At 51.2% G+C, this 16215-nt stretch overlaps 1 protein-coding gene across 1 annotated transcript; it reads right to left on the reverse strand.

Annotated features, from left to right (window-relative positions):
• Positions 1 to 693: 693 nt before the first annotated feature.
• Positions 694 to 14132, reverse strand: LOC116941044 (ADP-ribosylation factor-like protein 4C). Its single transcript, XM_032951629.2, has 2 exons — positions 13681 to 14132; positions 694 to 6679 (listed from the first exon to the last, which is right to left on the reverse strand). Exon 2 carries the CDS (start codon positions 6488 to 6490, stop codon positions 5885 to 5887), a length of 606 nt encoding a protein of 201 aa, XP_032807520.1. The 5' UTR covers positions 6491 to 6679; positions 13681 to 14132; the 3' UTR covers positions 694 to 5884.
• Between the last annotated feature and the right edge of the window lie 2083 nt (positions 14133 to 16215).

The following is a 16215-nucleotide window of genomic DNA, read 5'->3' on the forward strand; positions in this document are numbered from 1 at the left end:
TACATGGGGCGCAAGGCGGGTATTGAATGGGGCCACGGCACACGAATAGCGGAGGAAGCCGTGGGGTGGCGGGGGGGGGTTCAGTGGAAGGCGTTTAATTAGGTGGTGGGATTTGTGCGATGGTGTAATTATCACAATGGGAGCCTTGCCCAAATTCCACTCGTAAGCCAAATCGGTTACAGGAGATTTAAACGACGACACTGCCAGTGTTGTGTAGGTCCTGCCAAAATTCAAGCGTTAATATTTGCAATTAAAGGAAATGGAAACCGGTTACGTGCCACCAATCGGTAATGTATCAACACTGAAACGTTACCGCGTCAGCTTCATTAAGACCGCTTCCAAGGAGGGACTGTTTGAAATGCGCAATCGTTAAACAGACTGGATTAGCGGAACTCGCAATTACATCTCGGTGACGGACCCTAGCTGCGCCGCGCGAGGGTTGTTGTACTCGTGCCGGCAGTCGATGCGTCAACACCCCGGGGCTTTATTCGAGATGAATATAAACGAGGCCGATTTTCCCCCTCTCTTCTTTCTCGCGAGTAACGCGACTCCACCGGAAGTGATCACGACACCCGCATTGCTCATTTGGCACAAGCTCGCTGGTGGCGATGGTGGTGGTGATGGTGGTGGTGATGGTGGTGGTGGAACGACAACAACAAAAAAACCCCCACAGAAATAGACTGTAACAGAGAGTAGAGCAGGCACGCTCCAGACGTGCGTTTCAGCGGTTTTATTTTTCTGTTCAGAACCCAACGAAGAGCAAATGCGCTCGCCGCAAGGCGCGCGCGGAGCGGGGAGAGCGGCGTTCCAAGTCCAGAAGGCAGCGTGGCGACAGGACGCGGCCTCTCGCCTTGTCCCCCGTTGCCCGAGTCGAGCGGCACAGCCATCGAGCGCACAGACGCCGCCGATGGCCCTGGAAGAGGACCGAGGTTACCGGGCTACGAAGGAGGCGGCGGAGTAATAGGACAGCAGAGGGGACCCCAAACCCCTCCCCCTCCTCCATTGAATTCCTTGCACGGGGCCACTACTCGTGGCCTCCCGATACCGCTTAATGACCTCTTCGTTAATCGCGAGGAGACACTCCCCCACGACGATTTATTGTTCGCCACACGCTGCAGGGCAAGACTGTAACGGCCCCGCGGGTTGTGTTTCAAGTCGCGGTCGCCTTTGCAGATTAGCCGCTAGGGATCGAGGCGAAGATTTGGTTGTTTTGTTTAATCGAGAATTTGCTTTTGCGGGAAAATCCCTGTGGGGTTTTCATTAACGGGTTTGTTCGTCTCTGCAATTTACCCCCTCCCCCCCCCCCCCCCAAAAAAATATATCAATCTTAATTCATTGGAAACAAGTCTGCACACGTATTAAAGCTTTTAGTTACACGTACACATATACAAATACAAAATAAATTCGGCTTAAATAAACAAGAATACAATATTTTTTGTACATTTTAAATAAACAACAGTGTTTTTCATAACCAATGGACAGCTCACAGGAATGCGTAATCCGAAAACGAGCCACCAATGGCCCGGCCTTTTTTACACGCGTAAAACAAAAACAAAGATCCCCCTTATAGCCTTAACAGACTTTTTGAGGCAAGGGCTGTTAACGAGCATCTATGAAGGCCGGCAAGTTACACGAGGGAGTGGGTGGCCAGCACCACGCCCAGCCAGCCGCCTTTGTCTCCACTGTGGCGATGTTTACACACCGCACCAGGTACTCATTTGAGTAGAACCCAGAACCAGTTCAGATAATCGTCACTGGTGTTGGCCATGGGCAGACATCGAACTCGGTTCGCCAGATTCGTAGCGCATCACGCTAACCACACGTAAAACACACCCACACACACACGCACGAGAACAAAAAATGTAATTTTTCCAAAAACAATACTGATCTCATAAGTCTGCTGTTGCTTGCCAAGGGAGTGGCAGAGCAGTCAAAAATCTAACGCAAGTTTTTAATCCACACGCATCCACCCACAATACCACAAGTCATCTTACTCACTTCAATCAAGTGTAGCGTGTACACAAACTGGTGAGCGAGCGAGCTAGCGTTGTCCTGCATGCTTACAATGCCGATACCTGGTTTAACAGCTCGCGTGAAAGCAATCGCCACACTTCCAATTGATGCACCGCCAATGGCATGCCCATGCCGCACAAAAACGGAGCACAGAAAAAACACCACCGATCACTGTGGCCAGGTTTGCGCTGGTACGCGGTACCTTCAACAAACATTCCACCACTTTCTGTAAATGATGAGAAACTCGCGGACAGAAAACTACATGGAGGCTGGAAACGAAAGAGTGTACTAATACGACATCACAAACGTCGATTCACACGGTGGTATTGTGACCATAAAATAAATCAATCGGTCATCCCAGCATGCATTACACATCACACGAAAGGCACGCTGGGAGCTTATTCACAACGAGTAGAGTATAGCCATCGTTGCCAAATAGCAAGGCCATGATTTTTTAATATTGAGTGCTGGGGTGGAGGGGGGGGGTCTTTAACAAGACTGTTGCTCACTACGTGCTGGTGTCATGCGAGCTCGGTCCTCCCGTCATGCCTTGAATGTCACGTGCCAGGCATGATGGGAGGATCCGGCTTGTGGCCAGTGGCATGCCTTGCATGTCACATGACATCGCCATGCTGTGTGTATACAATTGCACGGCAGCCTCGTTTTAGACGAGCGGAGGCCAAAACCGTGGCCATAATATTTGGCAATAGTAGCTATGCTGTGTTTATGATGATTCCTAACAAGAGTGAAACCGCTGTACATTTGGCTATTTGTCCTCCCCGTTAACCTCATATAATACAGACAAATTATGGTCGAAAAAGCACATTTGTTCTGCCTTGAATCCACCTGTTGAATGTGGTATGACTCCCTACAGGCCACCTGGTTCATGCCAAACCAGGTGGGAGAGGAAACCCATGATGTATGGATATTGAACTTCTTTCGCACCGTTTGTAGCCAACCGTGCTAATCGGAGGTGCGTACTAGTGTTGAGCATCACAGAGGAAGGCTGGAAGTTCCGGGACTTCAGTGCCGATGACCGCGTGTCTAGCCCCAACTTAAATGATGCCCGCGATTTAAAAAAAAATGTCAAGCTCATTAACAAATGACATGAATCATTTTCCGCTAGCGAATTTGAAAAGAAAAAAAGGGACAGATACATTGATTTTATTTCCACTGCTCTATCTACATTAATTCTCCGTGAAATTGCATCATTCCCATTGAGAAGCTGCTTAAGAAGCCCAGCATGGTGGGCACGACAATCGATGCACTCCCGCGGCTCACAACCACACAGCACTTTTTTCCCACACCTTATATGAGCGCTGCTGACTACGTACGTTGCGAAAGAAGTTCAACATGCATGCATACATTTATAAATGCATTTAAGCACGTAGAAAAGCTGCTAAGTGGGCACGTTAGAAACACTCGCTTATGAAACGGCATTTAAACCCCAGTGTAGCAGCTTGCGTAGATGGAGTGGTGGCACAGTGGTTAGCACGCTGGGATTCTGAATCTAGAGACCCGAATTTGATTATCGGCCACGGCTAACATCAGTGACGAGCGATATCTGAACCGGTGCTGCACCCAGCCTCACCTTCACAAACCCCCACTGACCAGCGTGGTGAAGTAGTCAAATAACCTTCATGACCCTACACAGCATTGCAGAGAAAGTTGGGGGGGGCGATAAGACTTCATCTAGTAGTGCCAGTGGATTTACATAGGGTTGTAAATTGTCATTATGCAACAGATTGCAGATGTTGCATTATCACAAGAGATACACAATGCATTTGAAAGCACGTGAATAAAAAGGCACAATTTGCACTCTCGTATTCACAAGCAATGTACCCCACCCATAGGAAACAGCCTCAAGGCTCTCTCCACTCTTGAATGAAAGCCAAGGCCAGACGACGCTAAACTTCACTCAACGTTGCCGCCCCCTGCCATGTCGCAAAGCAACCGATACTTATTTATTTATTTTACAAAAAGAATTTTGTTCCAGCATCAGGTCTGCCGCAAGTCAGTCACCGTGGCTAGATGTTAACGACCTCGCCTGGTATGCAAGTCGTGGGTTTGATCCCGACCCCGACGCCTGTATATTTGGAGTTTGCGTGTTTTGGATTTTTCTCCGGGTCCCCCGGTTCGTCCCTCCACATTTAGAAACGCGCGTTTAGAGTATTTGGCTGCTGTAAATTTCCACACGATCAGCCACTTCGTTGAGCTGTCATTTGTGGCCAGGTTGCTTCTGAAAGGAGAACCACGTAGCTCGGTGAGCTTTACGTGGTAAAATATAAAATAGTTTTGTTTATCGTTCTAGTTTCAGTCGGTTGTCGAGCCCCTCACAAATACTGACATTCAGATCGCTGAACAAATGTGCCCGTGTTTAAAAGGTAGAGAGCACATGTGTACCGCATAGTCGGATTGGTCGCAAAGGATTTTTACGAAAGCGTGGCTACCACCGTATTTTCCTCCAGGGCCTCCAAGCATTCCCCTCACCGCCGCGGCCTTCCTGCAATCGCGGATCTATTCACAGTGGCCGGGTGCACAAAAAGAAGGCCTCATTACTGGAACTGCAGACAAAAAGATGTCCATCTCCCGTGCCAGCTAACTTTAATAACGACATGCAGACAGGGGGTCTTCCGGTCTCTCCCTTTGAGGTGGTGGTGGTGGTGGTGGTCACGACCCTCATAGCTTCCGTGCGGTCCGCGAGTTTATTGGTGCCGCGAGGGATCGTTGAATTTAAAATGACATCAATTGCAAGGTCGGTCCTAAGTTCTTAAGTTTTCAATGCAGAATTAACGACTAAGAAGGATGGTCGCATTTTAGGCGCAGCCTATTTCTGTGGTTTCGGCAAATAAACTAAAAACACCACCAGCACCCAGTGACGGATGATCCTCGTAGCAAAAGTAGCTCCACGTGTAGTAGCTACGGGCCCCGTGCTAAATACATTCAAGCCATCAATTCCGGTTCAGTGATTCTGCACTTGCTCTATGACTATAGTACTATACTGTCTTCAACTTTTATGAACGACTGGGTGTTTAAGGTTAGCGATTTGTCGTATTATCTGGCTGTATAGCAAATGAAAAAACACAATTACTTTACTATGCAAGCTAAAAATTGCGTCTTAATATTTATGCTTTTTATATTTAGGGCCTTTTTATAACATGCTACAGGCCCCGCACTAGCAGCATAACATCAGGATCTGTACCCCCAATGGGGCTATCAGTAGCTCTCACACATCTACTAACTCAGAGAAGTCCACAACTCACACGCTTTATCTAGAATTAATACGCCTAATCCGGCACGATTCATTACGCTTACTCCGGTGAACTCGACTCAACGTTTGTTCACCAACTGCGGAGTCCAAACCGACTTGGTCAGTGAGATGCAGAAACTCCGCCTGCAGCACGAAAACTTCAGCTCAGAATCAGTGGAACGCAAAAGCTGTAGCAGACACTCGCACTCACCTGCGCGCGCACAGCGTATGACAAATGTAACACAAACACATCTCTCCAGTACAATACTACATCTGTCATAGCCCACGGATAGGCTGGCAGGCAGGCGTACCCCAGGCACTTCCATTTCGTCGCTCGAGCCATCACGGGTAGAATCGTTTTCCTTGGCAGTGCATTAAAACCGCACGGCCTCATTCGCGAGCGCACCTCCGCTCATGGGCGGCAAATACGCTCCGGCTACGATTGCATACGTTTCAAAACGCACGGGTCTCAAAAACAAAATGCGCCGTTCATTCCGGTGCACTATTAACAACAACCACCCTTCCAGAATGAACGTTAAAAAAAAAAAGCAAAACATCAACAACAGCAATAGGTTCGTCACGCGTGAAACACGCACGCACGCACGGGAAAAAAAAAACAACTCATCGCTTCTTCTTCTGCTGCTGCTTGATCATCTTGCGCCTCCGCAGGATCATCTCGTACAGCTTGTCCAGCCCCTCGGGGAGGCCCTCGCCGATGATGGCGCACGCCGGCTGCAAGTGCCACAGCGCCGCGGGCCCCAGCTCCGCGAGCGCCAGCAGCCGCTCCACCTCGGCGGGCGCCAGCGCCGCGGGCAGGTCCTGCTTGTTGGCCACGACGAGCACGGGCACGCCCTGGCACTCGGGGGTGCGCGCCACGCGGTGCAGCTCCGTGCGCGCCTCCTCCAGGCGCTCGGCGTCCACCGAGTCCACGACGAAGACCACGCCGTCGGTGCGCCGGGTGTACGAGCGCCACAGCGGTCGCAGGCGCTCCTGGCCGCCCACGTCCCAGAACTGGAAGCTGACGCCGCGGGCGCCGCCCGCCCCGGGCCGCACCTTCTCCATGTTGAAGCCGATGGTGGGCACCGTGTTGACGAACTCGTTGAACTTGAGGCGGTAGAGCACCGTGGTCTTGCCGGCCGAGTCCAGGCCCAGCATGACGATGTGGAGGGAGCGCAGCGTCGCCAGCTTGGCCAGCGGGGAGCTGCCGCCCGATTGCGACGCCCCCATCGTGGCGGACGGCCCCCCGCGCCGGGCACGGTAGAGGAGCGGGGGGGGGGGGGTGGTGGTGGCGGGTCAAGCGGGCCGGACCTCCGTGTCGCCGCCCGCTGCTCGTCCTCCTCACCTTCCTCCCAGGTCGCGAGCGAGATAATTATCTCGTCCGACTTCCCTCGCCGCCGCCGCCGCCGGGAGGCAGTTCTTAAAAAGAAAACGCAGACGGATTAAAAACGAAACAATTTACGAGTGTTAAATATTAATTCCGGATTCACGTCGTCGTAAAAGGTTTAGCGGCCCTGGATCGATCGGGATCTCCGTTGTTACTGCACGTCATCGTCGTCCGTCGCGATGAATCGCTACGGCGCACTCTCTGACCGTGGTAATCTGCAAGCGCGCACACTGGATAAAGCCGCTTGCTCAATTAACACAACTCGCATTACAGCGTTTGCTATCGTTAATTGATACGAGGACAGCAGTCTAACGTGTATTGTGTTAATTGTTCTGCAGATTATTAAAAATACTCATTAACATAATGTGTCGTTATCACACTTGGGCTTGCAAATATATCCGAGCGGTAACATATCACACTTTAGCAAATCCCTTTCCCTTAAAAACACGCATTTCGTTTCACTGGTGCCGAACTTACAAACCGCTGCTGCTCCGCAAACGTGAAACGCACCGCACTGACGAGGGTTCTGCTGCGGCGAAGGAGTCTGGGTACTCGCCAAACTCGTTGGGACTTGCCCATATTAATAACGACAACAACAGAGCAGCCCGACTTCCGTCACTATCTGGCAGCTGACCCTGAGGCACTCGCAATGCCTCTGCAGACCCTGCCAGCGCAATATAATGGGGCCCTCGTACAACAGGTGGTATGGACATAAAGCCCAACTCAAGTCATCTGCCCCCCACCCCACCCGGCCCTCCCAGAGGGCTCGGACAAAGGACATTCCCCCGCAGTTTAACACACAAAGACAAAGATCCCCCATATAGACTTTAAGAAACTTTTTGGGGAGTGCTGTTTGTGAGCACGAGCAGGTGGGTGGCCAGCACCACGTTGGCCGCCTTTGTCTCCCAAGTGGCGATGTTTACACACTGCATCAGATACTCATTTGAGGCTGAGTCGACCTAGGGGGGGGGGGCCCAGGACCAGTTCAGATAATCGACGTTGGCCGTGAGCGGGAATCGAACTCTGGTCGCCGGGTTCGTACCGCAGCGCGCTGACCGCTGCGTGACCGCTCCCCACAGTTTAAAACAAACACACACACCCACACACCCACACACAGAATGTCGCACGGAATAACACGCGCAGTCTCTTCAGGATTTTTTACTGCGGGAGCCTTCAGAGGGAGAGTCGCATGCGATGCACTTGGATGCCTAAAGTCTTGTGCGGCCCTTGCTGCCAATCCATTGCTGGCCGTGCGCCTCCCCACATCGTCACGTGGGTTGTGATTCAACCACCCTTCACGACACGCTGGCCAGTGCGGGCTGGTGAAGATGGGGAGCTCAGGCATGGAAGCACTCTTCAACAGGGGTCCCCCAACCCCCGGGGCCGCGGACCGGTACCGGTCCGTGGCCTGTTAGGAACCGGGCCACACAGCAGCAGCAGCAGGAGACGAGAGCGGTGAGTCCGCAGGTGGCCCGCACACATTATTTTATTATTTACCACTTCCGTCCGCGCCTCTTTCCCGCGCTTCGCACTCGTCTCAGTCACAGTGTTGGTAAAGCCCACGAGCTAACCCCCTAGTAGCCACAATGAGTAAAAAAAAACAAACGTCGCTGGAGAGCTTCTTTGAAAAGGGGGGAAAGACCCAATGATGACCCCCCCCCCCGGTCCGTGAAAAAATTGTCTTCCACGAAACCGGTCCCTGGTGCCACAAAAAGGTTGTGGACCGCTGCTCTACAACAATGGGTTTCTGCTGCTGCACGGTCCTCTGCTGCTTACGCCTATACAGTTTTCTGTAGTGTGCACAAAATATTCTCTCATTGTCCTTTTCCCGGTTGTATTAGTCTGTATGTGGTATTTTTGTCCATCTCTGTGCCTCGGTGTATTTCTCTTTCCATATATCTGTATCTGTCTATCTGCGTAATCGCTCAAGATCCGAGTGTCTATCACTGTCCTTTCTGCCTATGTTTGTGTCTCCATATCTGTTGCGTCCACATCTGTCGAGCGTTATCCATCTGCACCTGTTTTATGGTCCATCTTTCATACCTTGATAAGTGGCCATTAAGAATGTAATTCAGACGGTGGTGGTACAGCAACAGATTCTTGAGTCCTAAGTGTGCATAACTTTGACCATTACACCTCCTCGTACGAGTTCGTTTAACTCAGGTACTTTTGGGTATTCTCCCAAATGTTCAATGCTCATTATTGCCAATTGGCTACAACATCCCAATTTGGTGACCCTCACAGAAAACAAATCGTCTTCAGACTGTGAGGCTTCCCTCAAATGAGAATTATGATCATGGAGATGGCTCAAGCCATCTCCACGGACAGCGCTACTTCCGTTAACGATTGTCAAGGCTAAAAAACATATATATCCCGGAAACTCAAGGATTAAATTTTTTAATGGCACAAAAAGAAGCTCCTCGAGACTCGCCCCATTCTTTCAACCGCCGCGACGGGAGAGCGGAACTGGATTGCGAGTCCGAGCGTGCAACCATTGCGTCACGGCAGAATCGCGGCTCTTGATGTGCGAGAGAGAAAACAATCTTGTTGCATCGAAGTAATTCCATCCAACGGCACGACTAGTGTACTAAAGCTCACCACCTCTGTGCGGGTTTATGTTGTTACAACACACTGTATGCCGATGGTGGCTCTCCCGGTGCCATTTCATTTGAACGCGAGTCTGCAATATTCTATGAATGAAGCAAATCCTGCCGAGCAACATTCAACTTTTAACAATTTAGTTGCGTTCAGTCAACATTATAACACCTGAGAAATGCCGTTCTCAAAATAGCAGCGAATAGTTTCAACGTACGCACGTCCAAGAGCAGGGCCGACGACAACAGCTTCCACAGCGCACGCACGCACGCGACGCCTTTTGGAGACAACAAACGCATTCGCAGCACCTCCCTGCGTCACGCCGACACGCGTCACCAGTCCAGGACATCTGCCACCCACCACGCAGGGTTCCTGCAGGAACCACAACCACCGCCGTGTATTTCTCTATGCCAGATGCGAGACTCAAAATTATTTATTTTCAGCTCATGAGGTTCCGCTGGACGAGTCAGCTCGGTCACGAGGACGACCGCAGGCCCAAGCCTGTCGGACAGCAGCGACGGCAGTTGGAGGACATTGCAGTTACATAGAGTTGCATAGAGATCCACAGCATTGCATGCAGATGCGTACAGTTACATATAGACTCCCGAGTTACATCGAGATGTATATTGACACAAATTCATAGTGACACGGATATTCAGAGTTACATAAATATTCACAAAGATGCATAGAGTTTCATAGAGATCCAGTGCTACACAGAGACTCAGAGTTACATAGAGACCCAGACTGTGTTAGTTCAGCTGGTAAGGCCCCATTAAGCGAAACAGCTCTGTAACAAGTTTGACCACAGCCCAAGACGGTCGGTAGGGGCGGCAGTTAAAGGGACACTGCAGACCCCATGCCGACTTTCCCTGAAAAAATAGTACGAACAATAAAGTGCTTACATGCAGATCAAAATCAGTGTAGAAAAAAATCATTGCCAGGCGTATGTAAACAAACCGTACATTCAGCTTCGGGCAAAGTAGAGAACTTAGTTGCACCATTCGCAATCGGGCCCACCGATTAGAAATATTGGGGGTTATCTGTAAATTAAATTAAATTCATCTCATGAATTGTTGACTGTTGTAGTGAATAAGCGAACTGACCTCCAGTGGCTGGAGGTTGTCCCGTGAACAAATATGCACGTTACATTACTTTAAAAAAAACATCGATGCTAAAACAAGCGATTCCTATATAAGCCACAAAAAAGAGCAACATGCACACAACAAGCCACCGTTCGCCACTAAGTGACGGTGACATCACCACTGACTTTGTGCCACTCTTTGGTTATTTCGGTAAATTCACGTAGGTTTAAAATAAATTAAATCACGTTTCGGGCGCAACACAATGCGTCCATCCCACCTGATGACGGACGCTTGTGTTGCGCCCGAAACGTGATGTAATTTATTTTATACCTACGTGAATTTACCGAAATAACCAGAGTATGGATCCCTGCAGTCACGAAAACTTCAAACCTAGATTGACTTTGTGCCAAGCTAGGTGCACTTTGAGGCCGTCATGTTAAGTGTGGAGGGCTCGCTGTCAGGAGGTCATGAAACAGAGGTGTTATGGGTTATGGGTCAAGGATGGCAGGGTAGCAGCACAGTGACAACACTTTAGCCTCAGTAAGAAGGGCCTGGGCTCGATTCCAGACTCGGCGCTTTTGTTTGAAGTTTGTATATTCTCTACCCCTGTTTTGCGTGGGGTTTGCCTTCGGATTTTCCGGTTTCTCCCGTAACTAAACAAATCACAAAGTGTAAATGGCATGAGCCACAATAAGCCAATGGTGAAATACTGCCAGCAAATTACTCAATTGGGCTTACACATAGCAAACATCGCCACGGTGGCGAGATGTTAACTACCTCGCCTGATATACAGGTCGTGGGTTCGATCCCGATTCCGACGCCTCTATATTTAGAGTTGGCATGTTCTCCCCGTGGTCGCGTGGATTGTTATCGGGGTCTTTCCTCCACATTTAGAAACATGCATTTAGTGCATTTGTGTCTGCTATAAATTTCCACATGATACGCCATTTCGTAGCGCTATCATTTGTGGCCAGGTCACTTCTGAAAAAAGAGCTATCTAGCTCAGTGGGCCTTGCCTGGTAAAATAAAAATAAAAATGTTTATAAGACATGGCAGGTCAGACCCTCCTGAAAAAAGTTTTCAGACCTCAGCGACTCTTTCATGGGTAAACAAGTAGAATAACAACCGACTGATATCACTGTTGCACCTTCTCAGCGCACGCACGCACACACCCACACACACACACAGGTGCATCTCCCTTTCCACTTGCATCTCCCGCGAAGCACACATTCCGAACGGGAAGGGGGGGGGGTTCAAAGGTTCAGCCAATGTGGCGCGCACACTTAACACACACACACTTAACAAACACACACATAACACACACACACATACTTAACACACACACACACCCCTTGCCCTGGGACACAATCCCATTACAACATGCGGCGTGCACAAGACGCGGCGGAGGCCACGGGCAAAAAATTGAAGCTTCAGCCGCGCTCGCACATTGCTTGTTACGTTTTCTAAACAGGGCTTCTCGACACTCCAGTTCCTCGTGAGCCAACCCCCCCCATCATTCACTCACTTGCTCGCCTTGCCACGTTTATCAATCTTCGTGGTAGAAATAGGAAATAACTTTGTTAAATCTAGATTTTAAGTTTTCGTGACTGCAGGGATCCATACTCTTTGGTTCTTTCGGTAAAGTCACGTGGGTATAAAATAGGTGATTTAAAATTATTTAGTTTTATTGTATACCTACGTGACTTTACCGAAAGTACCAAAGAACATTGTTAAAGTTACACGCTGCACGCGCCTGATGATCGATGGGACGCACACTTGCGCACAAACACAAAGCCAGCCCCTCACCCGGTGTAGCTTCAACAGACTGTTGGGGCAAGTGCTGCTAGGGAGCACCTGTGTATGTACTGTATGTAGGACTTCTTTCGCACCGTATGTAGCGAACCGTGCTAATCGGAGGTGCGGGGGAAGGACAAGGCCGCCACGGTACACGAGGGGGTGGGTGACCAGCACCACGCCCGGCCGCCTTTATCTCCCTGGCGGCGATGTTTACACACCGCACCAGGTACTAATTTGAGGCTGAGCTGACCTAGGGGAGGTCCAGGACTGATTCAGCTCATCGTCACTGATGTTGGCCGTGAGCGAGCAGGAGTCGAACTCGGATGGCCGGGTTCGTAGCCCAGCACGCTAACCGCTGCACTACCACTCCCCCCCCCATACACTACAAGACAAAGACCCCCCGTGTAAGTTACCACACAGTAAACGTAAACATGCCTAACTTGGCAAAACAAATTCTATTGTCAATGGTTTGTTTAAAATTACCATAATAAACTCTGAATTGTTTATACAAAGATCCCCCGTATAACCTTAACAGACTGTTGGGGCCAAATGCTGTTAGCGAGCACCTATGAAGTGAACGGCACGGCACACGAGGAGGTGGCCAACACCACGCCCGGCCGCCTTTGTCTCCCCCAGTGGCGATGCTTGCTCACCACACCAGGCACTCATTTGAGGCCGAGTCGACCTAGCGGAGGCCCATGACCGTACCACACTACCGCGCACACCCACACGAGCTCCATCTCCATTTGGATCAAGCGCCCCCCTCTCTCCCCCACGCGTGACGCACATCGCACGCGCACACAGATCCCCATGCCCGAGGTCCTACCGATCATCGGGCGCGTGCAGCGTGTAAACGAATGACCCCCGATTCGTAGGTTTGAACGATTTCCCCAAGGGTGAGCGCGATCGTGGGGGGAGGGTGGGGGGGTTGCTTCTCAAATCACGACGGCAGTGGGGGGGGGTCGTCACACCGCCAGCTACTACGCATTTGAGAATCCGGGGGTAAGAGAAGCAGAGCGAGTTTCACTTCACACTCTTACAGAGGTGGAGACACCAGGACTCGCGACTCGTCCTGTCACAGGATCGCACCGTGGGGAGGGAGGGAGGGGGGGCGATCAAATCCTCTATGCAGACGCAGTTGAACAACACGGCTGGAATGTTTCCGTACAGCACCGTGAGCCACCGTCCCACCGTGGCAGGTTATAGCGATCGCCTTAGCCAGCCGTCTCTTACCCCTACCCCACACACCCCTTACCTGCTGCTGGGTGAGTAACAGGTAACCGCAACGGCGCAGACACATTAGAAAGTAACCCAGGAAGGTAGCAACGGCGTCAACTTAAGTTGCGTCAACCTCTGTAAAAGGGCGAGCCGCGCACGATACCGGCTATGCTGATCGTTCGGCGTGTCGGAATGCACGCGCGTCAATGCGCAGCGAGATGCATTACGCGACTCACACAATGGTAATTTGTTGTTGTGAATATTTAAGCCTAAAAGTGGGTCATTGCCTCCGTGGCTCCCACGCGCGCGGTTACGCACAACGCCTGCATCCCAGCTCTCACCGGCGCGACTGCGTCCGCGGGTGTCCTCTCTGCTCCCAGGTCCCAAGATCCCAGGTCTCAGATCCCAGAGTCGCGGGGTCGTCCCGAGTCCCGGGTCTCACTCGCGGGGTCCCCCCTCGTGGGGAGCCGCGCTGCTACCCGGAGAGAGGCCACGCCGCCGGCAACGCGAGCGCAGCGCGACGTAGCGAGCGAATGCAGCGACACCTCCCCACAGAAGCTCTCTCCTCCTCCTCGTCGTCGCCTTCCCCTCCTCCCCTCTCTCCTCCCCCGAGACTCTCCCCCCCCCCCTTATCGCGGGCGTGAGTCATGGGAGGGGGGAGGCGGGGACAGGGGTCTCATGAATAGGGGCCGGGCTGAGCCGAGGCGCTGTGCTGGGTGGGGGGAACAAAGCACTGAGCAGAGTCCATGCCCCACTGTGGGTGTGATGGAGGTGGAGGATGGGGAGGGATGGGGAGGGATGGGGCAACAGGGGCGGACCCCGGTCACCCTAGAGTGCAGGAGGAGACTATTGAAGGTACAACTACGACTATTGTTTTTTTTATTTTGCCAGGTAAGACCCACTGGATTATGTAGCTCTATTTGTATAGCAGCCAAATACTCTAAACGCACGTTGATTCTAAATGCGGAGGAAAATCCACGCGACCACGGGGGGGGGAGAGACGCCGCAAACTCCAAGTATACAGCACGCGTGAAGTGATTCGAATTTTATATCATGCCCCTAAAGCCAAGCTCAATACAAGATATGTATTGAGGCAAGATACGTATCAATTTTTTTGTATCGTACTATACTGTTTGTAGCTGGCCGCTTAGTAATGTCTAGGGTCTTTGAAGTGACCTTGAAAGCCAACGAACACGGTGCCGGAGCGGCGGGATCTCTGCCCCGACATCTCCGAACTGGGGCTAGGGGGAATCGGTGAACAGCCACGGGGTGAGGACGCGGTAGCACGTGGCTTGTTGCCTGCATTCGGCCCGTCGCTTTGGACAATACTCCCAAGCATCTGGCCCCCCGGGTTATGTAATTCACGCAAATAAATCGTTGTTCAGAGTTGTATAGTGCGCGTCTGTTTCTCGAAGGAGGTGCCCGTCGAATTCTTGCAAAGATACGTCTTGGAACTTCTATTGTACGACAGGTGAACGTGTCGTTAAAAAGGTTGCACATCCAGCGACGGATTGACAAAGGGGGATGTCGGTCAATAGCGTGGAACTTATACGTCATTATACTTCTCGAATGTACGGTAGTCTATTCACGACACGTGAAACCAGAGCTTATTTAATGTACACACGAGTCAGAGCCGTTGCTTGGGTACCGCGAAACAAGGCGACCGCCCCAGGCCCTGCGCCTTCGGGGGCACCGCGCTTCGGCGTCAGATGTAACACGTCCGGTTCAGTTTAAAGGCGTCGGGGTGGCCCACACGTTGGGGTTTTCCCCGGGTCCCGCACCCCCCCCCCACCCCTCCATGTACGATCTTGACTATAGTAAAATAAAAGTACCCTTCCTTCAACGACGGTCCTTCCCGACCCTCAACGTACCCACTGAGTGCCCCCCTCTCATGAGTGAGAGGGGGGCACTCTCTCTGTGCGTCTCTGTGTTATCTCTCTCTGCTTGTGTGTCTGTCTGTGAATCTCCGCGTCTGTGTTTTGTTTCTCTCTCAAATGTAGCAATCTTTGGAAGAACGTAATCAACCAGGTAGGGTGTTGACTGTTATGTTAGCCGACTCTCTGTTGTATTGTATTATATTTCTAAGTTTACGAGATTTGCTTTCTCATTCATTCGTACCTGATGACGATTGCTTGTGTTGCAATCGAAACGTCGTATTTTATTATTTTATTCATTTTATTTCTACGTGACTTTACCGAAATAACCAAAAAGTAATTCCTGCAGTCACGAAAGCTCCAAATCAAGCTTTGGAGGAGAGCTCTTGTCAATAACATCTGGTAACCCAGCAGCGGTTGTTTCGCAAGCCAGACTCTGCTGATGAGACCCAAAAGCTACAAACCGGTTGGAAGCTTTGTTCCGCGTGAACAAATGGACCTTGATAACGTTTTGGCCCTTCGAGCGAATAGGCTGCTAGGAAATACAACAGTCGTGTTCACTCAATTTCGTTTATAGACGCGGAGAGCTCCGTTAAAATAATCTCGTTCATTAAGAGCACTCGGCGGAGTCAATCGGAGGCGCTCGCCTCCCCGTGACTCGCGCGCGCCACGGTTCATCGGCACGGCCACCACGCCGCGATGGGACCCACGAAGCCTGAGCGCGCTTCTGTCAGCGACTTGTTGACGCGAGAAGCGTTCGCGCAAGCGTTATTGGCCTGTTGTTTTTTTAATGTGCCCGGCAATTATGTGGCAATGGCCGTGATGTTGTGCCGCCTTACCTTGAAACGATTCGCCCGGGAAATGCTACGCCCGATCTCGTCGGATCTCGGATGCCAAGCAGATTTTGGGGCCGTCCATAAATGACGTCACGCCCCTGGGGGGGGGGGCGGGGGTGAGAAGTGTGACGTCACATCAAAATGCGCAACTTTAAATAAATATAGA

Source organism: Petromyzon marinus, chromosome 10 (genome assembly GCF_048934315.1).
Source record: "Petromyzon marinus isolate PM22_M1 ecotype Great Lakes invasive population chromosome 10, UKy_Petmar_22M1.pri1.0, whole genome shotgun sequence".
Lineage (NCBI taxonomy): Eukaryota > Metazoa > Chordata > Hyperoartia > Petromyzontiformes > Petromyzontidae > Petromyzon > Petromyzon marinus.

What these genes read in the sequence shown, in the direction of transcription:
- LOC116941044 (XM_032951629.2), bottom strand. Translation starts at nt 6,490, where the DNA reads ATGGGGGCGTCGCAATCGGGCGGCAGCTCCCCGCTGGCCAAGCTGGCG.